This window comes from Polistes dominula, unplaced genomic scaffold (genome assembly GCF_049000335.1).
Source record: "Polistes dominula isolate Pdom_NZ unplaced genomic scaffold, Pdom_raw_medaka contig_11, whole genome shotgun sequence".
NCBI classification, from domain to species: Eukaryota; Metazoa; Arthropoda; class Insecta; order Hymenoptera; family Vespidae; genus Polistes; species Polistes dominula.
In genome coordinates this window covers 1626194-1651748 of record NW_028301154.1, presented here as the reverse complement: position 1 = coordinate 1651748, position 25555 = coordinate 1626194, and the positions used below count along the sequence as shown (strand labels likewise).

General features: G+C 26.4%; 1 protein-coding gene across 4 annotated transcripts in view; it reads left to right on the top strand.

Moving 5' to 3' along the window:
• The first annotated feature begins 1561 nt into the window (after positions 1-1561).
• Positions 1562-25555, top strand: part of LOC149030557 (uncharacterized) — a 216441-nt gene continuing 192447 nt past the window's right edge. The window contains exons 1-2 of one of the 4 annotated variants that reach the window (XM_089178715.1): positions 1562-1964; positions 8627-8987. In XM_089178715.1, coding sequence (XP_089034841.1) covers positions 8642-8987 — 346 coding nt within the window. In that variant the 5' untranslated portion in view covers positions 1562-1964; positions 8627-8641. Of the gene's footprint in view, positions 1965-7470; positions 8027-8326; positions 8988-25555 lie in introns of those variants that run through there. The other 3 variants (XM_089178718.1, XM_089178717.1, XM_089178716.1) reach the window with 3 other exon arrangements.

Below are 25555 nucleotides of genomic sequence, written 5' to 3'. Positions count from 1 at the left end.
ATGTAATGTAATAAAGATTATAAATAATATGACGAAATTGGACAATAAATGTACGATTACAAATTGAAGAATTAAAAAGTAATATATTACTAATTATTATTATTCCTATTTGATTTATTATTTATAAGTTAAACGTTTAGGTATAATATTAAACAAAAAGACTAGATTGTAAAAATCCTATAAAAAAATTTCCCTTGTTGTTGACTATTACGACAAACACATTATTATTATTATTTTTATTATTAAATTAAATGATATATAGCATATCAAATTTTTTTTTTTATTAGATTGAAATAAACTTAATTTCATGAACTCGATTTATTTTGTCTTCTTTTTAAAGGAAGGAAAACAATTTAGAAAAAAAAATAGAAATTAAAAGAAATAAAAATGAAATGTAATTTGTTTAAAAATTATTTCTAATCTTATCAGATTCAAAACATATTTTTTGTTTTGCAAAGAATAAAATTTATAGGAATAATAAAATAAAATAATAAAACGATGAATCATTGAAACTTTGGATATTTAATACCAAAACTTCCACGTTTTGGTAATAAGAATATTTTCTAGGAAGTTACTCTAATCAAAAGAAAAGTAATAAAAAACAAAAAAACAAAAACATAAAACGTGTTTCGAAAAATTGCTATCATATGATAAATATCTTATGAATATATTTTAACATTTTTGTTTTTGTCAAAGCACGATAACGTTTTAAATAATAAACAAATGTTACAATTTTTAAGGTATAAATAGGAAGATTGCACAATGCAAAAGCAGAAATACTTAAGCAACACAAGTGCATTGATTTAAAAAAAAAAAAAATTATTTAGTTATAAAAAAAGGAAAGAAAATTTTGAATTTTTCGAACTTTCTGTAACTTCTGATCATTCGAATTTTTTGTAAGTATAATAATTTATTGTTAATATAACTATAATTTAAAAAAAATGATTTAATTAAACGTTTGAATTATATTCGATCAATTTAATATTATTTTTTGAGATAAAACATAAAAAGTGAATCTGTTGTTTTTTTTTTTTTTTTCTAAACAAAAAATATAATAATTATTTTGTAATTTTTTAGGAAAATAATCAACATGCGTTTGTTGTCGATAATTTGTGCATTTTTAATGTGCATGATTTTTTCAATAAACTCCGTTCAAGGTGATGCAATTGATTTGAGGTCCGATCCATTTAGTCGAACAATATTCAAGGTGCCAATATTATGTCCTCCTGGAAAAATACTTATTGGAAAAAGATGTCGAACAGTTTCTTAATAAGTTTTGAAAAAAAATTCAAAAATTCAATCATTAATATCAAAAATATTGTCTGAATTATTATATATTCATATTCAAAATTCATAAATGATATCTAACGAAATTGAATAATAAAAGAAAAAAAAAGTTTAAATATAATGTTTATTGCATTAAACAAAAAAGACATAAATAATTGTTCTTAATAATGTATTAACTACTTAATATCAAATAATATTAATAATAATTGACTTATGTAACATATTAACCTAAATAAATCTAAACATTCGAATAAAGATATTTCGTGTTCAAAATTTATCTAACCAATCTTTTGAAATAAATAATTAATATATATATATATTATATTAATATTTATATTATATTATTTATATTTTTTATATTATTATTATATATATATGTAAGAGTGAGAGTGTAGGGTGTGTGTGAAAACAATTGACGAATGCGAAGGATGTGTAAGAGTATGCAGCGATATGGGTATGAGTGTGTGCACCCCGAAGTCTCTGGAATATTCCCGAACCGGAAATCGGGAAGAGGCCTTATGTTTTAACGGTCGGGAATAGCCGAGAGATTTCGAGAATGATCGACGGAAGTGATTGGGACCATTGGTGGGATGAATGAGTATATAAGTGCGGCGAAGAATGCGATCTTCGCCTTCTTGATTCGGTGTGACCATCTGTGAGTGAAAGGAGTGTAATTCGTGTGTGTCAACTATTGTCACTTACTTTTCTTTTCTTTTCTATCTTTTTATTATAGTATTAAACTTTAATTATTAAATATTTGTTCTACCATAATACATACTTATATTTTCAACTCAATAAATCTTACATATATATATATTATAATTGAATAATAATTTTTATAATTATTATTAATATTATAATTATATGCGTAAATTTCTAACGTCTTGTTAAACATCGTCGTAACGATGGATGGCATTGGTCTGCGATAACTCGATCGATATTAAACCATAATTAGCTACGATAATAATACTCGTTAAAGGGTGAAGGAAAAGGGAAGGAAAAGGGTTTTAACGTTGAAACTTCAAAGATATTCTCTTTCTCTCCCTCTCTCTGTTCTCTTTCTATCTCTCTTAACTACTTTGTTTACTATTAATTAAACCATTCGTTCGATGAACTCGTCGTAACGATCATGCAGTATTAACCATTTACATTTTATATTTTTCTAATTATTTTTTTTTGTTTCTTTTACTTTACAAAAAAGATCATAGTCGGATGTAAACATTTGATGGAGAAACAGAAAAATATATGGCGTGGATAATTATAAACAAATTTGACCATTTTATATGACATGTGTTTAAAGAAGAAGATAAATTTTTCTTTTGCTTTGGAATTTTTTTGGAAAAAAAAATAAATAAATAAAAGAAAATAAAAAAAAATTATAATTAAACGATTTGTCAACGTAGATTTAATTTAAAAAAAAAAAAAAAAAAATATATATATATATATATATATATATATATATATATATATATATATATATAATAGCATATTTGAAATATATTAAAAATAATATTATAAAATTCGTTTAACATCATTGTATAATTTTTTTATTATATTTATACAATATAACATTATTGTTGTATATTATTTAAATTTGTTTTCTCCAAAATTTATATAAATAAATATATTCAATTATATTTATCAATCTTTCTTACAAAATATGGAAAATATTTCTTCGTAAAATGATTTAAAAAAAGAAAAAAAGAAAAAAAGAAAAATAATAACAAGGAATTATATTTCATCGTAAAATCATTGGCGTGTAAGCTGTCATTTGCAATTATTTTGATATCTTTATCATCTCTTTCTCGTTTTCTCTATTTCTCTTTCTCTCTCTTTTTCTGTGTGATGAATTAATTACAAATCCCCGACATCAATATGCGTCGAAACCCGAAAATCCTATCTGTTAATTTAACAATTTATTCGAGACTAGTTCGTAACATGGGGTAGTCAAACTAAAAAAAAAAAAAAAAATAATAAAAAAAAAATAAAACGCTAACAACACATCCTACACAACAGTTTGCAATATGTACAAGTAAAATAATATTAACAAGGACAATGTCCAAATATCCTACGATATGTCAAACAAATTTAATATTATTCCAAATTGTCATTATTATTATTATTATTATTTTCCCTCTAGGAGGGCATTGAAAATAATTTGCAATGTGTATTTGTTACAACCTTAATATGTTACACCACACAACAATAAATTCCTATACATATGTGCCCATAATTATGAAAGTGATCTAACAAGGGGAGATCGTGACCTATAACTCTAGAAAATGAACGAAATTATACTCAATCGATATAGAATCGAAAATAATTAGACACGTGTTTGGCCTTTTTCTTTAGTGGGGGGCCTTCTTCATGTGAAAAAACTACTTTTTCTTTTTCTTTTTCTTTTTTTTCTATAATTTAATATGCATAATAATTATTTTTTTATAATATAATATTGATAGTACATAATTGTCTTTTTTTCCCCCAATTTAATATCAATCATAATAATTTATTATAATTTAATATCGCAAATAATTGTTACGTTATACAAACCATAATCACTAAATAAACACTATCATTTATGTTATCAAAATTAATCATATCTTTAACATAAAAATAGATATTTTTTGTTTAAATTATTAGCATTTTTGTTGATAATAATAAAAAAAAACAATCAATTGGATAAAGAACATTGAATAAATATGAATGACATGTTGGTTTGATGAAAATGGTAAAATATCAATTCATTATTTATTATATTTCATATTTTATCGTAGTAAATACATACATATATATGTGGGGAGTGTTGAATATCAAAGAGTAAACACAGATAAGTAGGCAGGCAACGAAAGGTTATCGAAATAAAGAAAGATGGTGTTTGGACTGCTCTTTGTAAGTGAAGAAGAAGTTGTGTGTGTAAGTCGGTGTGAGCTAGAAGGTTCTCATGCGATATCGAGTGCGTGATTAGCGAGTGAATAGTGACTGTGTGAGGTCTGAGTGAGTGTGAGAAGTTGCGAAGCGTACTTATATTGTAACTGTAATAAAAGATAACTTGTGAAAATAAAGAATATCTTTTATATTTCAAGTAGTGTCGGCAACACGGGGAGATTAGATATGCTTAGACGGATACAGAACGATTGATTTCCCTACATATATTATAATACGAGTGTTTTATATATATATATATGTGTGTCTCTTTTATATGTATATGCACTTAGATACGTGATATTTTGAACAGCATTTGAGAAACTTTGGCATATGTACAAATGGTGATTATCGACCGACAAAACCGAGTTTCATTATCAAGCGAAACGTGTAATCTCCTACCTAGTACTAAATGAAACAACCCCCTCTCACTCTGTTATCCACCACCCCTAACAGCTCATAGAAAAAGCATGGTGTAAGCTTACAAGCTCGTAAGAGCAAGCTTAAACGTATGTATTTATATGAATACAAAAGTTAAGATTTAGTAAATCGTTAGATTATTATTTATTATTGTTGCTTTATCTTTTTTAAAAATCTCATTTACAAAATAATATTGTTGATCGTTGTTAGTATTAATTATTTTTATTATTTTATTTGTAATAAAAATGTGTTTTTCTTTTTTATTTTATTTTTTTTTAAGTATTGATGGTGATTAAATTTAAAGATTAATATTATTTATCAATACTTAACAAATAATAATAAAAATAATAATAATAATTATAATAATAATTTTGATCATCTTAAGTAAAAAGGAAACGTATTTGTTTAATGAAAATATTAAAAAAAAAAAATAATGAAAATAATAAACGAAGAATACAAAAATAAAAAAAAATTATTTGAATCAGAACCATTTAAAATTAAATTCATTTACCATTACAAGTATTATGATTTAACAATATTTTTTACAATATTATATTATTATAATAATAATAATAATTATTATTATTATTATATAAAGTAAGTTCGTATTATATAAAATCGACGATTATTATTTAAAACGTAAAATGTAATTCTCTAAAGTAAAGATAAAATGTTCTGAAACGTGATGAAATAAAATAAATTAACAATCGCAATTAACAAATGTAAAATTATAAAGCGACAATATTATTAATAAATAGTCCCAATCTAACGAACTTGTGTTTGTGTATGTCAGTGTGTCTGTGTGTATGTATTACTTGTTTATTTTCTACTTATTGATATCATGGTATTAAAATACAAAATCAATAGGACCCAATAAAATTCGTTTAACGTGTTAACGAAAAAGAGAGAGGGAGAGAGAAAGAGAGAGAGAGAATCTGTGTATGTGAGATAAAGAGAGAGAGAGAGAGAGAGAGAGAGAGAGAGAGAGCAAAGAGTTTTATGTGGATAATACAATACAGAAAACGGTCATTTATTATTCGTTCAATGATTTTAACAGACTACAAAACATCGCGTTCCAACTATTGTTCAAGATAATGTTAACGTATACCTTTATGAATATGCGAAAAACGCTAATTAGTAACACGTTCGATTTGTCCTGACACTTATTCCCTATCAACGATACTAACGATAATCGTTATAATGGTTTTTGATAAAATCAAATCATAAAAGTGGATAAATAATACTAAGTACTATAGATAATAAAATATACAATAAAATATAATCTATCATAAAATTATACAAATAAAAAAAAAATAATAAAATAAAATATTAAAAGTAATCATTCGTTAATGTGTCATGCAACATTGTTTTATTTATTGATTGACTTATATGTTGCAAAAAATAAAAATAAAAAAAATAAAAATAAAAAGAAAATAAAATTAAAATGATTAATGAAAAATGAAAAATTGAGGAATATAATATTAATCATATTTTAATAATATTTTTTCTAGATAATTATTTAAAAGTAATTTTTTCATTAATGTGCCATGCAACATTGTTCTATTTATTGATTGATTTATATGTTGCAAAAAAGAAAAATAAAAAAGAAAATAAAATTAAAATGAAAAATCAATAATTTACGAATATAATATTAATCATATTTTAATAATTTTTTTTGCTGGATAATTATTTATATGCTGAACAAATTATTATTGAACAAATTAAAAGAATAAGAAGAGAATGTGTGTGTGTGCACGTTCATATATATGAATATATATTTATTGTTTTTAATTTTTTTTTATACTTCCTTACACTATTCTTTTTTTTTTTGCAAGATTCTTTATAAAAAATAAAAAGATAATATTAATAATAGTTAATAACCTAAACCAAAGTAATTTCTTATCGGGTGTTCTTATCGACCATATAAATTTCGATCACCAAACGAGCATGCGCGATGGTCTATGCAGGGAATCACTAAACACATGTGAGTTTCGTATTATATTTCGTAATATTTCTTGTAACGTTTCAATCATTGAACTGATCGACAGATAACATTATCTTTGTTAACAAACAATTAAAACAATTAAAACAATTAAAATGTTAACTCGAATCATAAGTAGAACAAAATACACATAGGGTGTGTGAGAACACTTATCTTTAATTGCAACCCTTTCCTTTTCATTCTTACTTACAATCACAATTTATAAAATCCTTACCTGATTTCAATTTCATTTCTTCTCATATTTCAAAACAAAATAAAAATAAATTCTCATATCATTTGAACTATTAATAAAAGAAAACAAAAAAATAAAAAAGAAAGAAACAATATAAAAAAAAAATAAAAAACAAATAGAATAAAGAGGAACACTTATTATTAATCGATGAAGAATAAAATAAAAAATTCTTTATTCACAAATTGTTCAAAATGAAACTAAATGAAGTTCAAAAAAAACCCCTAAAAAAAAACACACACACAAAAAATAAAAAATAAATAAAAAATAGTTTAATCCCTTGGTGAATCCAATAACAGCTGGTAAGAGGAGGAGAGTAGGTAGAGGATGGGGTGGAGGTGGAGATCGTTCGTTTGGTAGTTCAGAAAGACGACGGCGAGTGACACTTTCGTTGAAGTGTACACCTCCGAGTTAGGTCTGACGAAGGAACGAAGGAAGACTCGTCTTCTCTTCTTGTCGTAGTTGTCGTCGCAGTCTTCTTCCTCGTTGTCAGGATTGGAGGGGGGGGAGGAGGGGTTCACGTTGAGGGGTTGGGGGTTATAGGGTGGGGGATTGGGGTAGAATGGGCCGCCCTTTCTAGCGACGCTTTTCCACCCTCTACGAAGAGCGCCGCCGCCAACACCACCACCACCACCACCACCATCACCACCACCACCATCACCACTACCACTACCATCACATTAATACTACTACAACTGCAGCTACCCCAAGTATCTAGCTAGCCAGCCAACCATCCAACCAACCAACCAACCAACCAACCAACCAACCAACCAACCAGCCAGCTTTCTCCTGGTGTCCGCACGTATAGCACAGGAACAACTGCTGAGTTTCGTTGCTCTCTCCTTCGGTTTAACTCAGTAGCGCCGGGTTACTCGACGCGGCAAGAGCTTACAATTCTCTACCCTGTGCTTTTTTTTTTTAATCAAAAACCTCTTTCTTATATATTAATCCACCTACCAACCCTCGCCCCCCTCCCAACTCTCTTGTTCTATTTATTTTTGATAACCTGTATCCATCAAACTTATGAAATATACCCATACATAAGTGTATTGTTTTATACAATTTGATTGAATATGATTTCAAGTGATTATAAATACTAAAAACAGATAAACAATATGTTTAATGACTATAAACAATTGTTATTTGTTAATTAAATCGATTGAACGGTATTTATCGATAAATTTCTTTTTGTTTCTTTGTGTTTTCTTTTATGAAAAAAGGAAGGAAGGAAGGAAGGAAGGGGATTGAACTGATAGATCGTATGGATCTTGTCGAATAAGGGAGTTGCCCAGCCGCGAAAACGCGCAAAACCCTTCCTACCTTTAGCAACCTAGACGACCAACCCCTCCACTCTTTCTTTCTCTCTCTCTCTCTCTCTCATTCTCTCTCGTATACTTTACTACTACTCCGATTGCGACTCCTCAACGCGCATGAAAACATCGGCGCGGCGCGTGCAATCTTTGTAGTTGACTGGGTGACAGCGTGTGATTTGGATCCTACGGATAGTTTTCTTCAGAGGATTATTAAACTTATACTTGTTCTACTTGTTCTTCTTATTCTACTTGTTCTACTACTTATTCTTATTCTTATTATTCATCTTATTTCTTCTTGATATTCAATCATATTGAATTTCAATTGATTTGATTTGATTTGATTTAATTTGAAGTTTTTATCGTTTACTTGTGTTATTATTTTTTTTTTTTAATATTGAATACTCAACTATTTCAATTTGATATATATGTATATGTATATATTATACTCATAAGAAGGAACGTGAAGTTATGCCAGTGACGAGAGTGCCAATCGTAATTCATCCTGATGGTGGTGGTTGTGTTGTGAATGATGAATTAAATCATTCTAATATATTATCAGAACAGTGTTACCAATCAGACTTTGATTGTGCTGCACCTACTACTACTACTACTACTACTACTACTACTACTACTACTACGATTATTAATTCTTGTTCTCGTGATATTAATCAAGGTGATTTATATTATTATTCAAGAAAACGTAAAGATCATTCATTCGTGACATTTTTACGAGTCAACATGAGAGTTGCTATCATCGGTGTTATCGGTGTCCTCGTCGTCCAGTTTGCTGGTACACTTGGTATCTCAGACAAAGGTGAGTTCATAGAATATTTTTCATTACTGTATTTGATTAGGTTCTTTTCGTTGTTTCTGTTTAAGAGTGAATTTGGTTGTGTCGTGACAATTTTTATACTTCGTTGTGTAATTCTGTTGATCAAAGTGAATCTTACGAGTGATTACATCAATTATTCAATGATTTATTGATATCAAATTATTATTATTATTATTATTATCATATTGAAAAAGTGCAACATGAAAAAGTTGATCGAATATTCGTATATCAAAATGAAATCGTGTGATAAGACTTGACAAGTTAATTTTTTGTTTCACGATCTCTCCTTCGAAATAAAATAAATTTTCTGTTGGATAAAAGGATTGATTGTGTAATGACAACGATAAAATAATTTTAAAAATCAAATAATATATTTCTCGGGGAAAATGATATCTCAAGATGAATACAAAATAGATCTTTCTGGTTTAACTTATTCGCGCGCACGAGTGTACAATTTATATAGAAAATAAAGTAAACTTTTTTAGAAAAGTGTAAACAACTATTTAAAAGTGGACGTGTCGAATGACTATCGTTAAAAACTTAGTTATAAATAATAAACTCGCGAGTTACGATAAGTTTGTGTGAAAAAGATTAGAATATATTCACCCCACTCTTTTAAGATTAGACTTTGCAAAATGACCACTTTATATATATTTTTTTTTTTGCAAATCATTAATAAGAATTATTTACCATACGTTTCATTCAAAGTTATCTTCTTTTGTGTTTGTTACTCAAAATTATTCATCATTTTTCATAGAAACATTTGTACTTGAAAAATATTTAATATCATATTTCTTCAATCATTATTTTATTATAAACTATTATTAAAAAATTTTTTTTACTGAAGAATAATACATATAAAATTGTGTTTTCATTTTTTTGGTATCTTTAATATAATATTCTTTTTATTATTTTATTTATTTATTATCTGAAAGTCAGACATACGATGTAAGTTCTTCGGTATCGAAAATCTTTTACCTAAGGATAACGAGATTATTAATATTTTTTTTTTATTAAATATCTTTTTTAAATAACGAATCCTTTCGATGAAAAACAAGGTAGATGTCTATCATGTCATTTATACGAACGTTCATATTGATAGCTGCCATAATTAGATGAGTTCGCATGAGACACGATCGAGAAATGGGTGTCGTACGTACAACTCGTTACTGTCTCTCAAAATCTCCATAAAACTATATTCTTCCTAATGGAATTTGTTTCTATAAAGAAACTGATAAAGAAACTGATAAAAAAAAAAAAGAATTAAAAAAATTTAACGAGAAAAACATACACGAGCATCAAATAAACACAAATATTTTGTCAAATATAAATAATTTTTATCGATTATTAAAACAATAAAAAACAAAACGTATATTCATTTATTCAATTAAATATAACTTACTAATAATAATAATAATAATAATTCAAAATAATAAATATATTATTAATAAAAAAAAATATAAAATATAAAATACTCATTATTATAAACGTATACTCGTATGTAAGTGTGACTCACTAATAGTAATAATAATAATAATAATAATAATAATAATTTAAAATAATAAATATAATAATAATAAACAAAATATATAACATAAAATATTAATTATTATAAACATATATGTATAATTTTACTTAATTTCACGTTTAACATATGATTACTTTTTCTTAATCTTTATTAATCTTTATTATATTTGTATTTCATTCAAATGAAATATACAACTCATTCATTCATTAAATCTTTCATTCATACATTTATTGATTCATTCATTGTTTTCATTCATAAATTCATTCATTCATTCTTTTTCTTTTTCTTTACTACAATTAAAAATAAAAACATTAAATACAAGTTATTATAAACATACCTATATGCATTATATTATTTCATTTACTTACACGTTAACACCTGATTACTATTACTATTACTATTACTATTACTACTACTACTACTATTGCTATTACTATTACTACTACTGAAACTATTACTACTACTACTACTATTTATCAATTTTTATTATTCGCATTTCATTCATAAAAAATACACATTTCATTGATTCATTATTTTTTTCATTTAATATATTCATTCATTCATTAATTCTTTCATTCATAGATCCATTCATTCATCATTTTTCTTTCTTTTTATTATAATTAAAAATAAAAACATATAAAATACAAATTAATAATATATAATTATTACTACACATCATTACTATTTCCTACTATTTATCAATCTTCATTATTAATATATTTCATTCATAAAAAATACACATTTCATTCATAAATTCATAATGTTTCTCATTCTTTTTTATAATAGATTAAAATTATATGGTAAAACCTTAAAGCTCGTTATCGAAACATTGTTCTTTTTCTAATAGTCTTTCTTCTCTTTTACGTTGTCATCATTGTGTAGTAGTTTGTTCTGTGTGTGTGTGTGTGTGTGGGTGGGTGGGTTGTAACGAACAACTAAGCGACGTTAAATTAATTGAAAGTCTGCAACATTTTGGACGTGGCAAGTTACACGGCTTCTCTCTCTTACTCTCTCTCTCTCTCTCTCATTCTCTCTCTCTCTCTCTCTCTCTCTCTCTCACTTTACTTTCTCTTCTCTTTTTCTTCGATGAAAAGCTCTGGACGTCATTTCGATCTGCTTTTAATTAAACAACCGAGGCTCTTTCGTGCTTTGCTCACTTCACTTTATGTGTATAGTAACTTCGTATGTGTATATGTGTGTATGCATACGAAAGAGTGAAATAGAAATAAAGGATAAAGTCGGTAGTGATGGTGATGGTAATGGTAGTAATGGTGGTGGTGGTGGTGATGGTGTTGGGTACGAAGGCGACGGTGGAACGCTTAACGCGATTAAAAAACGTTGCTGTGGCGATCAAAGGGCGGTGGTCTCGTGCAAGTTTTCCGAGCTTGCAAGTTCACATAGTCTACCAGGGGGAGAAACGTTGCTTTACGTAAGCGTAAGGGTTATGTGAACATTAGTATATGTGTATATGTGTGTACCATATGTGTAAGATAAAGAGAGAAAACTTAGTATGTGCATGTAATCTACGAAATTTGGATAGTGCATATGTGTGTGTGTACGTGCATAAAAGAGAAAGAGAGAGAGAGAGAGAGAGAAAACGAACATATGTGAATGTAAGAGAAATAGTGTATGTGTATGTGTGTATTTGAGAGTGAGAGAACGAGCATATGTGAACGTACGAGAAATAAAGTGTGTGTATGGGTGTGTGTGGGTATGTGAGAGTGAGAGAGAACAAGTATGTGTGAACGTACGAGAAATACAGAGATCAAAAAGGAAGAAAGAGAGGGAAAGAGAGAGAGAGAGAGAGAGAGAGAGAGAGAGAGAGAGAGAGAAGCTTTGAAACGTGCATGAACGGATACCATGATTCAAAGATGCATCATTGGACGAAATACGGATTTTCTCGATTTCTCAAAAGATATAACGCATCGTTGATTTTATCTTTTTATTTTTCTACAACATTGATATAGTTCTTTAAATAAATAAATAAATAAATATTTATATATATAGTACTTAATATACTTGTAATGTTGAATTAAATTTTGCATGACTATTATTAATTAATTATTATAAAATAAATCATTTTCAAAAATTAATGAAATTCAAATTAAAACTTTCATCTTAAAGAACACATATAATAAATAAAAAAAAAAAAAATAATAAATAAAAAAATAAAACAAATACATACACTTATATATTATATTATACTGTATATAAAAAAACATCAAACTTTCAAATGATGTTAAAAAAAAAAAAAAGAAAAAAAGATTCTAAAATCAAAATAAATCTTTATCAGTGTAAATCTGTGAATCTTTTTTTTTTTTTTACAAATAGTTAGATATACAGATATAACAGTATATAGAACAGAAATAAAGATAGAAAGACAGAGATAATAAAGAGAGAAAGAAAAAAGATTATGATTAAAAAGAAAGATAGAAAGAAAGCTTTAGTTCAAAAGCTTAGGTTTGTGCTATAGTTGAGAATAGTTGAGAGAAAACGCATCATTAAGATTAACGTTTCGTCCTGCTTCCAGTTTTCAAAGCTGTGAAAGTAGATACGAGAAGTAAGTTGAGTTTACCAACCTACCAACCCTACCTACACATCACACACTTACATGTATATATATATAAAATAGATGCATGTATATGGGGGGACTATATATCCAATACTCAGAGATTTTCGCAAGGATTCAACGGTGTTATCTGTACGGTGGTCACGTATTCCCTTGGTGCATCCTCAAGGTTTTTATTCGACGAGTGGCGATATCCGATTCTTTCCTACATACACATGGTATTTTTCTCACCTATAGTAGGTTGTGTGTCCCACAAATATGTATATATACATACACACGTACATACATATATATGTATTTATATATTTTCTAAGAATTATTAGATACGTGTGTTGGTTTATGGGTTTGAAAAGTTTCGAAATTTTTTGTTATCTTCTTTGATTTGATTTGATTTGATTTTTTTTTTTTTAGAAAGACTTTTCTATCTATATATATATATTAGATTTCTTTGATTTTTGATAACACGTATGTATGTTGTTTAATTAGGAAAAAAAAAAAAGAAGGAAAATATTTTTATGAAGAAATAAGAATAATTAAAGAAACGATGAAAGAGTTAAATAAACGACATGCAACACATGTTTTCTCACGTACGAAAAGATAAACTTAACGAGAATGATGGTATATTTCTTTTTAATTTTGATCTTATTTTATTTGTCGTTTGTTAGTTTGTATTTTTAACGTTTCACTCGACTCACGTAAAGCTGTACTTTGACAATGTAAAAGAAAGAATGAATAAAAACAAGAATAAAGAAAAAAAAGATGTAAAACGACGTTAAAGATAAAAATGCAGCTAGTGTTATTACGGTACATGAATTAAAAAATGTAATAAAAGAAAAGGAAATAAAGTTGTAGAAAAAAACCTAAAACAATTAAATTCAAAATTAAAATAACAGAAAATTAAATATGAAAATATAAAATAAAAGAATACACATTTTTATCTAATAATAATTAAACCAAATACTAAAATAAAATAATATTAAATATAAAAAATATAAAATACAATAAAATAAAATTAAATATAAAAATATAAAATATAAAATAATAAACATATTGACCTATAACAATTAAATTCAATACGCTATAATATTGTAATAATTAAATACTAATAATATTAATCTAATTTGTATAAATTTTACAAATACAATTCTTATTTTTATTCTCTAAATAAATATCATTTATTTACAATACTATTTAAATGAATATTATTTCAATTAAAAATAATATTTATTTAAAATATAATTAATCAATCATCAATATATAATACACAATAATTTAATTATAAAAGATAAACAAAACAAAATAATAATATATACAAATGTCGTATTATTAACAAATCTAAAACCAGAAAAAAAAAAATAAAAACAGACTCTAAACAACTTAAAGAAAAAACAACACACACAGCATTGTTCCGTAAAAAAAAAAAAAAAAAAAAAAAAAAAATATGAAAAGAGGAGAAAGAGGAGAAGAAAAGAAAAAGCGTAGAATTGGTAGGAAACTTAGTAAAAAAGAAATAGAAAAAATAAATAAAAAGGGAAACACAAGAGTAGGAGAGAAATAGGTAAACTAAAAAGTAGGTCATTAGGCGAACACACGGGTGTGTTTTTCAGTTTTTATCGTTCGTCCTTTTGCTGAAAATAAAAACAGAAAACTCACATGTACATCACACAAACACACACACATACACACATACACAAACAAACAAACAAACACATCCATACACAAACACATATATAAACTACATATGGTTCATCGTGTATCCATCGGTTGTAGATTTCCCATTAAAAAAAAAAAAAGGAGAGAGAAAAAAATAAAACGAAAAATGTGAGGAGAAAAAAAAAAGGGATAGTAGGAAAAGAAGGGATACCTAGGAAAAGAAATAGTTGGAAAAGAAGAAGAAAAAGAGAAGGAGGGAAAAAGAAAAAAAAAAAAAATAGAGTATGAGTGGGTGGTTGAGAGTGGGTGGGGTTGGAGGTTGAAGGTTGGGGGTTGGGGGTTGGGGGTTGGAAAAGGTAGCGGTGGAAAGCAGTCCATTTGATCGTATCGAATTTCTGGCTGGTGAGTGGTGCTCTCATACGCTATCGAGCATTATTGATACGACTTCGGCGTTCGAGCGAAAATAGCTCTTGACGTTATAGACTTTGGGGGCCATGGATAGGAAATTCAATGCGCTACCGCATCCCTACCGCATCCCTACCACGATCCTGATTTTGCATCACAACGGTCTGTTCTTGTACACTACTACTACTACTACTACTACTACTACTACTACTATTACTGATACTGCCTATATTCATCAACCCCCTACCGGTTATTTCAACTTCAATCCTCAACGAATAAATGATCAGGATATTTTTTTTTTATTTTTTTTTTTTATTTTTTTTTTTCAAATATCAATTCTGACTTTTAATATGAGATTTTTTTCTTTTGTTTATATCATTTATAATTTTTTGTATGGTATATTATAATATATTAACCATTTGAATGGTGAATACTTTTAACTAAAATGTTTTGTAGGAATGGAATAATTTATTATTAATTAGATTCTTATAATAAATTATATTTAATAATTGAAGTTTGTAATTTAATATAATTTATATAATATATAATTTAATTATAATTAATATGAACACATTACATTAATTTACATTAATATTATTAACAAACACGTATAATATATGTCGATAGACCACTCTGGTAATTTTTACCAAACGCATATATGCGTCCATAGCACTCTAATGGTTAATAACCTATGGTATATTATAGAAGATTGAAAAGAGAAAAACAATCAAACTTGTTCCTTTCATATTATTATTATTATTATTATTATTATTATTTTGTTTTTATTTTTGTGTGTGTGAGTGTGTCGTGTTACTTAAAAAAATTCTAAATTATTTTTTCAATTGAAGAAATAAACATTAATAATTTTGATTTATTTCTTTACTGGAGCATATCACTTGATACATTGAAATGTCGTATATCAATGAATGGTTCAACCTATCATGGGACATATTCATTCATTCATTCATTCATTCATTCATTCTCGTAGAGAATATCTATCGATAGACGATCTATACTGCAATAGGGTTCAATTTTGTACAGCCCTTTATAACGTATTGAGATTTGTCGAGGTATCGGTGATACACAATACTATATGGAATATCGATACGGAAAATTGTTCAGGTATATACATTTATACGTTCATCTTGAATTCTCTTAGTTATACATATATATATATATATATATATATATATATATATATATATATATATATATATATATATATATATATATGTGTGTGTATGTGTACCATCAATAGTTTCACATTCTTTTTCATTTAATTTTTTTCTTTTATTTTTATTTTATTCTTAGACCTTGATTCACATATTTGATATCAGAATATGAAAGTCTTTGAAACATATAATACAACAATTTTATTATTTTTATATATGAATTAAGTATATATTTATATTTATATTTTTAATGAATTATTTAAATTTCTTTACGTTATTTAAATTATTCCAGTAATTTATTATAATCAGTAATAGGATAAATACTAAAAAAAAAAGAAAAAAGAAAACAAGATTTTCTTTTAACAAGCGAATATATCTATTATATAATATCCGGAATAATTTATAAAATAATTATTCAACAAATATTCATAATACACCGAGACTGATGAGATTGACCGTTAAATAAAAATAAATTATTTTATTTCTCTTTTCGAGATTAATTATAATAAATATATGATCGATTAAAAAAAAAAAAGGTTAAAAAAAATTAGTAATGGATTAACATGTAAATGAAAACTGACTCTTCAGTTCGTAGTAAAGAGAAAATTGTCTTTCACTAAAAAAAAAAAAAAAAAAAAAGAAGAATAAAAAGAAGAAATTAAAAAAAAAAAAAACTAAAAATGCAAATTAACAGAACCACACGTTTTTTTTCGTGTTTCGCTTTTAACGAAGCTTTTCTAACTTATTTCCTGTTCTTTTGTTTTTGTTCTTTTCTTTTTTTTTTGTTTTTAATTTTTTTCTTCCTTCCTACCTTTCTTTCTATTCTATTTCTATTCTATTTCAAACGAGGACCTACTACGAGTTGAAAATGACGTATAGAAGCTCCCTCCCCTCCACAAAACTGCTAAATTTTTCGTACAGGGACGTGTGTTTGATTTAACGAGTAGAACGCCCATTGAGTTTCCAATCCAATCAACTAACGACGCTAAGAGTACTGACCCGATAGCAGTGAACACGTTAACGAGTTTTACCTGTGTCAGAAACGAAAAGAGAGAAACCTACGATATTGTGCAGTTCGACCTTTCTCTCTTAAACTTTCTCTTAGGGAAAAAAGTTTCTCAAAAAATGTTGTCTTCATCCTTTTTTATTAGCACTCTTTTTTTAAAGTGAAAACTTCTTTAGAATAGGGAGTGATCTGAAAAAATAGGAAACACGGTCACGGAACACACCCTACGAACTTATCGGAAATACCCTACGAACTTATCGGAAAGACCCTACGAACTTATCGGAAAGACCCTACGGACTTATCGGAAAGACCCTACGGACTTATCGGAAAGACCCTACGGACTTATCGGAAAGACCCTACGGAATTATCAGAAATTATAACTAATATAATGCGTGTACAAGGAAATAGGATGAAATAGCTCGTTTCGTGTTTTAAGTGATATACTTTACGATTAAACCTCCCCAATCTCACTCTCACCCTCTCCCTCTCCCATATCCCTCAATAAAATCATCATCCTTCTTGCTTATTTATGAATTATTCTTTTATACGACATATTATAAACGATAAATATAATATTGCATAATACATTCACATATATATCTTATATACTATTTTATTATATCATTATACAAACAAATACGCACCGATGTATGCGTGTGTAAAGCATACGTAAGTACACAAGTCATTCGAATAAAGCATATTGACAAAACAGATCGATGAGCAATTTAATAGCCTCTTCGATGAATACGATCGATTCGAAATACGTATGCATATGTACATATCATATATGTAATATATGTGTATATCTATATACATTTGTTTCTGTTGATAGGAATAAAGTATTACTATTACTACTACTACTAGTATTAGTAATAGTAAGAACAAATGAATTATGAATAGCATAATTTATTTTAAAAATATGATTGAGTAAAGCCTTATTACAAGCATAATTAATCACAATCGGCTTACATTGAAAATCTATACGAACAATACATACATATATATATATATATATATATATATATATATATATATATATATATATAATGTTTGCATTAGTGCATGTAATGCACTATATGTGATATGTATATTTATTATACATGCATAGATTGATGTAGTTTTAGATAGAATGAGTGAGATAGGTATCTATATATGTATATATATATATATATGTGTGTGTGTGTGTGTGTAGGTATGCATGTGTGTATTTTCGTAAAGAGTCACGAACATTCGCAGTGATGTAAACGGCATTAATATTCGTCCCACAAAGTGGATACGATCGGAGCAGTAAACACGATCGAGCTTTAATGTTCCTCCGGATGCAACGATGTGCTGCTGCTGCTGCTGCAGCTTCCAGTGCATTGGTGTGTTTGCATTTTCCACAGAGTGTCCTGCCAAAAGCACGTACGCATCCGTAGGAAAGGGTTGGTCACTACATTTAACAAGACAATCGAGACCCCATATCTAACTACTACACCTCTTCCTAAAATCTCATTTTTATTCCACTCCCAACATCATTATCATCATCATCATTATCATCATGAAACATATCATTATTAATGTTTCATTGTTTTTGTTGTTGTTTTTATTTGATGGGATTTATTTTTTTTTCTTAAGGGTAATATTTTGTAATATTTTTTTTTTTTACGTTTGAATTTTAAAAAAGAAAATGTTGTGGGATTTATGTGGGAATATGAAATTTACATTGAAATAGAATAAATAACGTGTGAATGATAATTCTATAGAATAAATTTATACGTGGTATATTTGTATATTATTATTCTATTTTTTTCTTTTTATTATTATGATTATTAAAACAATTATTTTCATCGTTAAATACTTGAATAATAATGTTTAATATGCTTAAGAAATTGAGTAAAATTATTAATCAAATCATAATCGGATCTATGTAAATCAAAATTATTTCATACCACAATACATATGTGTATATGTAATATAATATTTGTTTTTTATTATTCATATTTACAAAATAAAAATATGAAATAATCTAAAGAATAATATTTGATAATGAAATTAATAATTATAGGTAAAGCGTATAGTAAAATATTGATTCGTTGTATAAAATAATTCGTTTTAAATCGTACATTAATCTGCCTTTTGTCGAATCTATTTTATCGTATTTATTCTGTAATTATAAATTAGATTGAAAGTGTAAATAAGAGAGAAAAAGAGAAAGAGAGAAAGAGAGCTTCTATAAATATATTTGAATAATAAACGATCAATTATTAAACAACCAACATGTGTACCCTTCTCATTGAAATATTCTGTAATTATTTAAAAAGAAATATATTATTAAATGATTTTAATGATATTACAAATCCTTCTATTTATTCTCTTTAAAAAAAACAAATAAAATAAAATAAAATAAAATAAAATAAAATTAAACAAATGTATATAAGAATAAAAAATATAATAAAATAAATGTATATATGAATACAAAAGGAAATGAATGTACATAAGAATAAATAATAAAATAAAATAAAAATACTTAAGAATAGAAAATAAAATAAAAAAAATAAAAAATAAAATATGAATAATTGTACATAAGAATAAAAAATAAAATAAAATAAAAAAACCTTGGAATAAAAAATAAAATAAGAATAAAATAAAAAATAAATGTATATAAATGTATATCACTTTAATATAATATTTTATAATATATATATATATATATATATTTATTTCTAAGATATATATTACACACACATACGTGAATAATAAAATAAACCAAATGATACATATAAACGTTTCGAAACACGGATGAACGCTTCTCTTGTGGTATATGTAAATTCATTCATAGAAAGGGTGTCTTCTTCCCTTTCCCTTTTCTAATGTTCCCTGTGCTATGCTGTTACTACTATCAACCCTTCTCACCTCCTTTCCCTTCTCCTTCTTCTTCTATATCGTTATTGAATATTCCTGTGAAAAGGGCTCTAGTGAGAGGACTCAACCTGTGAGAATCGAATTATCTTCCTTTACAAGTACCTACGTCAAAATAATATTTCCCTTTTAGTGCTTTCAATTGACGTACGTGTGTTTTACTATCTCTCTCTCTCTCTCTCTCTCTCTCTCTCTCTCTCTCTCTCTCTCTCTCTCTCTCTCTCTCTCTCTTGCTTTGACGATATTGAAATAACGCGATTTGTTAAATGTCAAGCACACGGGTAATTATAAATTCATTGACAATAATAAATGTACATATATGTATGTATGTGTATATATATATATTTCTTGTTTTTTAATTCATATAAATTTTAGAACAATTTTTTTTCAAGTTTTTCTATTTCTATTGTATATTTTTCTTTTTTTCTAATTAATTATTTTATTAATTTATTAAAATATATTTCAGTTTGTTTCTTTTTTTCTTTTTCTTTTTGTGCAGTAATGAAAACATTTTTAAAAAATTCTATATAAAATAATTATTTTATTTGACGTAATATGATAAATGATATTTTATTTTGTCAATTAGAAATATTTCTCACTGACTAATTTGATTTGCATAATATAGAAATAAAAATATATATATATATATTCTATTTAATTTAATTTATAACAAATGATATTTTCTTATCAATGTAACACCTTTATACTTTATTCATAAAAATAATAATAACAAAAATCTCATTTTATATTTATTAATTAGAAAAATATATTCTTTCTTATTACAACAAAATCATAATTATATAATAATTATTTACAAATTTAAAACCCACATGTGTAAACTTACAGTATAAAAAGATAAATCTTTAACGTTATTATAAAAGTCAAACGTTTCAATATAAATTGAATTAATTCTTTAATAATTATTTACAAATTTAAAAAACACTTTGTGTGTTTTAATTTTAATATAATTAATATATATATAATAATTATTATATATTAATATATTACTTAATTGTATAGTAATTATTTACAAATTTAAAAAACCAAGTTGACTTACAATATAAAAAGATAAATCTTTAACGTTATAAGAATCAAATGTTTGAAAATTTAAATTAAATTAAATAAAAAAAAAAAAAAAAAAAGAAATGGAAAATAAAAGGTATTTGATAAACGATCAATGATAAATGTCTGGTTGAGAAAAATTCTTTTTTTTCTAAAAGAAAAGAAAAGAAAAGAAATGCATATATACCTATATACATATGTATATATATATTTTTTTCAAGTGGCATACATCATTGGTTCGATATTTCGACGTGTTAGCTCGTACGGAAACGTGTTCCACTTGATAAAACGAAACTTTCTGTTTCTATAGATCGTTGTGCAACACAACACCCAATGCTATGCTCAGTCAACAACACAACGGGGTTGTCCATTTTGATGAATAGTTCCGCGCGAATCCTATACGCAATTTCCATTTTTATTCTTTTTATTATTTTTATTTTTTTTATTTTTTTTTGTTTCACCCCTTTCCCGAACCTCATCCTCAAGCTCCACCACCACCACCACCACCACCTTTATCGATATATGTATGCATATAACGAGCACACTTCACACGTCACGTAGCTCAATTTTTATAACAGACAAAAATATAAAATATTTATATATATATATATATACATATATAAAAAGAAAAGATAAAAATAAAAAACAAAAAAAAAAACAAGTATTGAAAAGTTGTAACAGGAACAAAACGTAGACAATCAAACTCACTTCTCATCGGTTCTCCTACTAAAAAAAAAATTTCAAAGCTTTTTAGTAGATTATTGTTCTCTTTTCCTATGTGTCATATAAAATCAAATCAAATCACATTGTAAAAAAAAAAAAAAAAAACTACACTTATTTTTAATCTTATATAATATTTCCTTATTCTTTTCTTTATCTTTTAAAAGAAATAAAATTAAAAAAAAAAAAGAATAAATTTTTTATTACCAAATCATTGTAAAAATATATTCAAATATTCGAAGTAAATTAATCAAACTATTAAAATTAAAATTATATATTAAAAATAATATGAAATAAAATAATGTAATTGTGTGTGTGTGTGTGTTTGAAATAAAACTTTAAGAAGTATCAAAGTATCGTAAACATTTTCCAATTAATCAGAACCAGTGTATGTGAATATATGTTTGTGTGTGTGTTTGTGGGCCAACTATTGAAACAAATATTTTGATCGTTCTTAACCACCTATACAAAATGGGAATAATAGTCTGAGAACCACATATATCCGTGGTGCTATCAAATAATACGCTTGATTGAATCCAACCAAAAGCTTGAACCAAAAGGGCGTACGTATAGTGATTAAATAACCCAACGTGTAGCTATCATACTACGTATGTGTTGATATCTATATGTTACGTATATAAGTAAGCTTACTAATACTAGAAAAAGCTTCATTTCTTTCTACACATAAACACACACATAAATAGATATATATATATATATATATATATATATATATATATATATATATATATGTTAATTATACGATATACGTTTATAAATAGGTGAGTGAATTCAATCTTGATCGAATTAGGTTAATCTCTTGAATAGTGTTGAAGAATAAATTTTAACAATTTAATAAAGAAATTTCTTTTTTTATTATTTAAATTTTATTAATTTTTTTTAATACGATAATTATATATGTTTATATAATTGCATATAATTTTTATATAATTATTTATTATATTTATTGTATTTATTATTTATTATAATTATTTATTTTATTTATTAAATTTATTATTTATTATAATTATTTATTTTATTTATTATTTATTATAATTATTTATTATATTTATTATATTTATTATTTATTATATTATTTTTATGTAATTATATATATTTCATATATAATTATATATAATAATATATTATATATATATTACCTATACAAAAAAAAAAGAAAAAATAATAATAATTATTGCAAGACATTAGTGCAATATATATATATATATATATATATATATATATATATATAAAAGAAATGCATAATGCAAATATAGTTTCTCTCAAAATTTATTATTACCCTTTTCACCTACGAAATAAATACTTCAGATAATTATCTATCATTTATAATAACATATCTATCGTAACTCTATCATTGTAAATCAGTAATAAAAATTCTAACTACGAGAGGGATAAAATGAGCTTTTGAAACGTACAAAAAGAAGAACAAGAGAAAGAGGATGAAGAAGAAGAAGAAGAAGAAGTTGAACATTAAAAGTCGACGAAAGAAATTTAAACGTTCGACAAAGATAAAACGAATAGAACGAACGAATGAGGAAAGTAAAGTAAAGTAAAGTAAAGTAAAGTAAAGCCAAGTCAAGTCAAGTAAAGGAGAATAGAAAGAACACTTTTTCTCGTTTATCGCAAACGGGGTTTGGTTGTTCCGTTACGGGGATAGTAGTGATGGTGATGGTGGCGATGGTGGTAGTGGTGGTGGTCGACATTTTCGACATGCTTCTCCGATTTTATAGTCAGGGGTCGTTGAGCTCTTTTCTTATTGCGTGGAAAGACGATCTGCCTTACGAATGAGTGAAAAAAAAAACGAAGATAAAAAAACAAGAATAAAAAAAGATAAAAATAAAAAAAAATAAAAAAAAAGGAACGTACGGATTACTCCTCATTTTTTGCTACTCAGGAAACCTCCTACTATTCTTGATTCGATTCCCTCCTCTTCCTCTAACCCTCGTTTCATACCCCACCTAACCAATCCCTAAAAGTCTTGTGGAACGTGCACCCCTCTTCAAACGAACAGTATCTCGAATAAGAAAAAAAAAGAAGAAAAGAAAAAAGAAAATGGGAGGTAAGGGTAGGAGGATGGAAAGAATCTCGAGAACGAGAGGGATTTCGCATACGGAATATATTCGACGTATTTTACCATCCCCCTTCTGTCTATTTCATCCCCCACCTTTTTCCTCATTCTACACCACCCGATAACCCACCTCTTCTTACTGCAAAGGTTCTTTTAACTTTTTTTAAAAATCTTCTTCTTCTTTTTTCTTATTTTATTAAATCGTCAAAATCACGGACATATTCGTATATTTTATTATTTCATTAAAATATACAAAAAAAAAAAGAATTTACGTGTGTATGTGTATGTTAAAAGAGAGAAATGGGGAATGAATGGGTAAAGGGTATATATATAATAAGGTTAAAGATATGAGAATAATTTTGGTGTTGTTTACATGATTTTTATTTTTATTCCCTCCTTTTTTCTTTTTTTGTTTGCTCTCTTTGTTTTACACGCGTTTATTCGAGCGTTCAATGAGCCGACTTTTTAAAGTGAACTACAATGTTTCCTACTCGTGCATACTTCGACGAGTAGAACTCTGACAAGGCAAGAATAATGACGATACTTTTCCTAGGATTCCTGTTAAACGATGTAAAAGAGAGAAAGAGAAAGAGAAAGAGAAAGAGAGAAAAAGAAAGAGAGAAAGAAAAGTTCAAAAGTTTCATATTAAATGTAAATTCGATAGAATTTATAAGAATATTTTAGAGAAAATTTATGAGATTTATTTGATATACAGTTAAAAACGCGTGTGTGATGTGTATATGTGTGTAATAATACATATGTATGTGCACATATTTATTATTTTTTTGTTTCTTAAATTGAACGTACAATTGATCTATCATAAACTTAATTATTTCCCATAATCAAATTTTTATTGATTTAGTAATAGTAATATAATTTTCACATAATTGATTTTAATGTTGAAAATTTATTTAAAAAGAAAGAAAAAAATAAACAATCATAGATGAACACGATAAGGACAAAACAAAACTAACACACATACAAAATAAAAAAACAAATAAAAGAGCGAAGAAAAAAAATGGGTTGAAGTAAGGGGAGAACAAGATGAAAAATCGTTAAACATAAGAGGAAATGGGGTGGGATGTGGGGGGTTGGTTACTGATAAGAATGGTGCCAGTGAAACGTGCGAACAAGCTCGAACCAAGCTCGAACCAAGCCAAAAGCTAGGAGAACAACCATAACTTCATTTGCGCAATGGTCCCCTTAGCCAAGTTCAACCTCTTTCTACCACATAACCACGACTGGTACCGTCACCGCCCAACTGACTTACAAACGATGCGAAATCACCATCATTTCTGTTGGTGAACATTCAACTTTTACACACACACACACACACACATGTGTTGTAAGATATTATCATTTGGTCATTAATCAAACATATGATTAAATATGAAATAAAATAAAAAGATAATTTAAGTACTTTTTCTTCTTATATTTTTAATTTC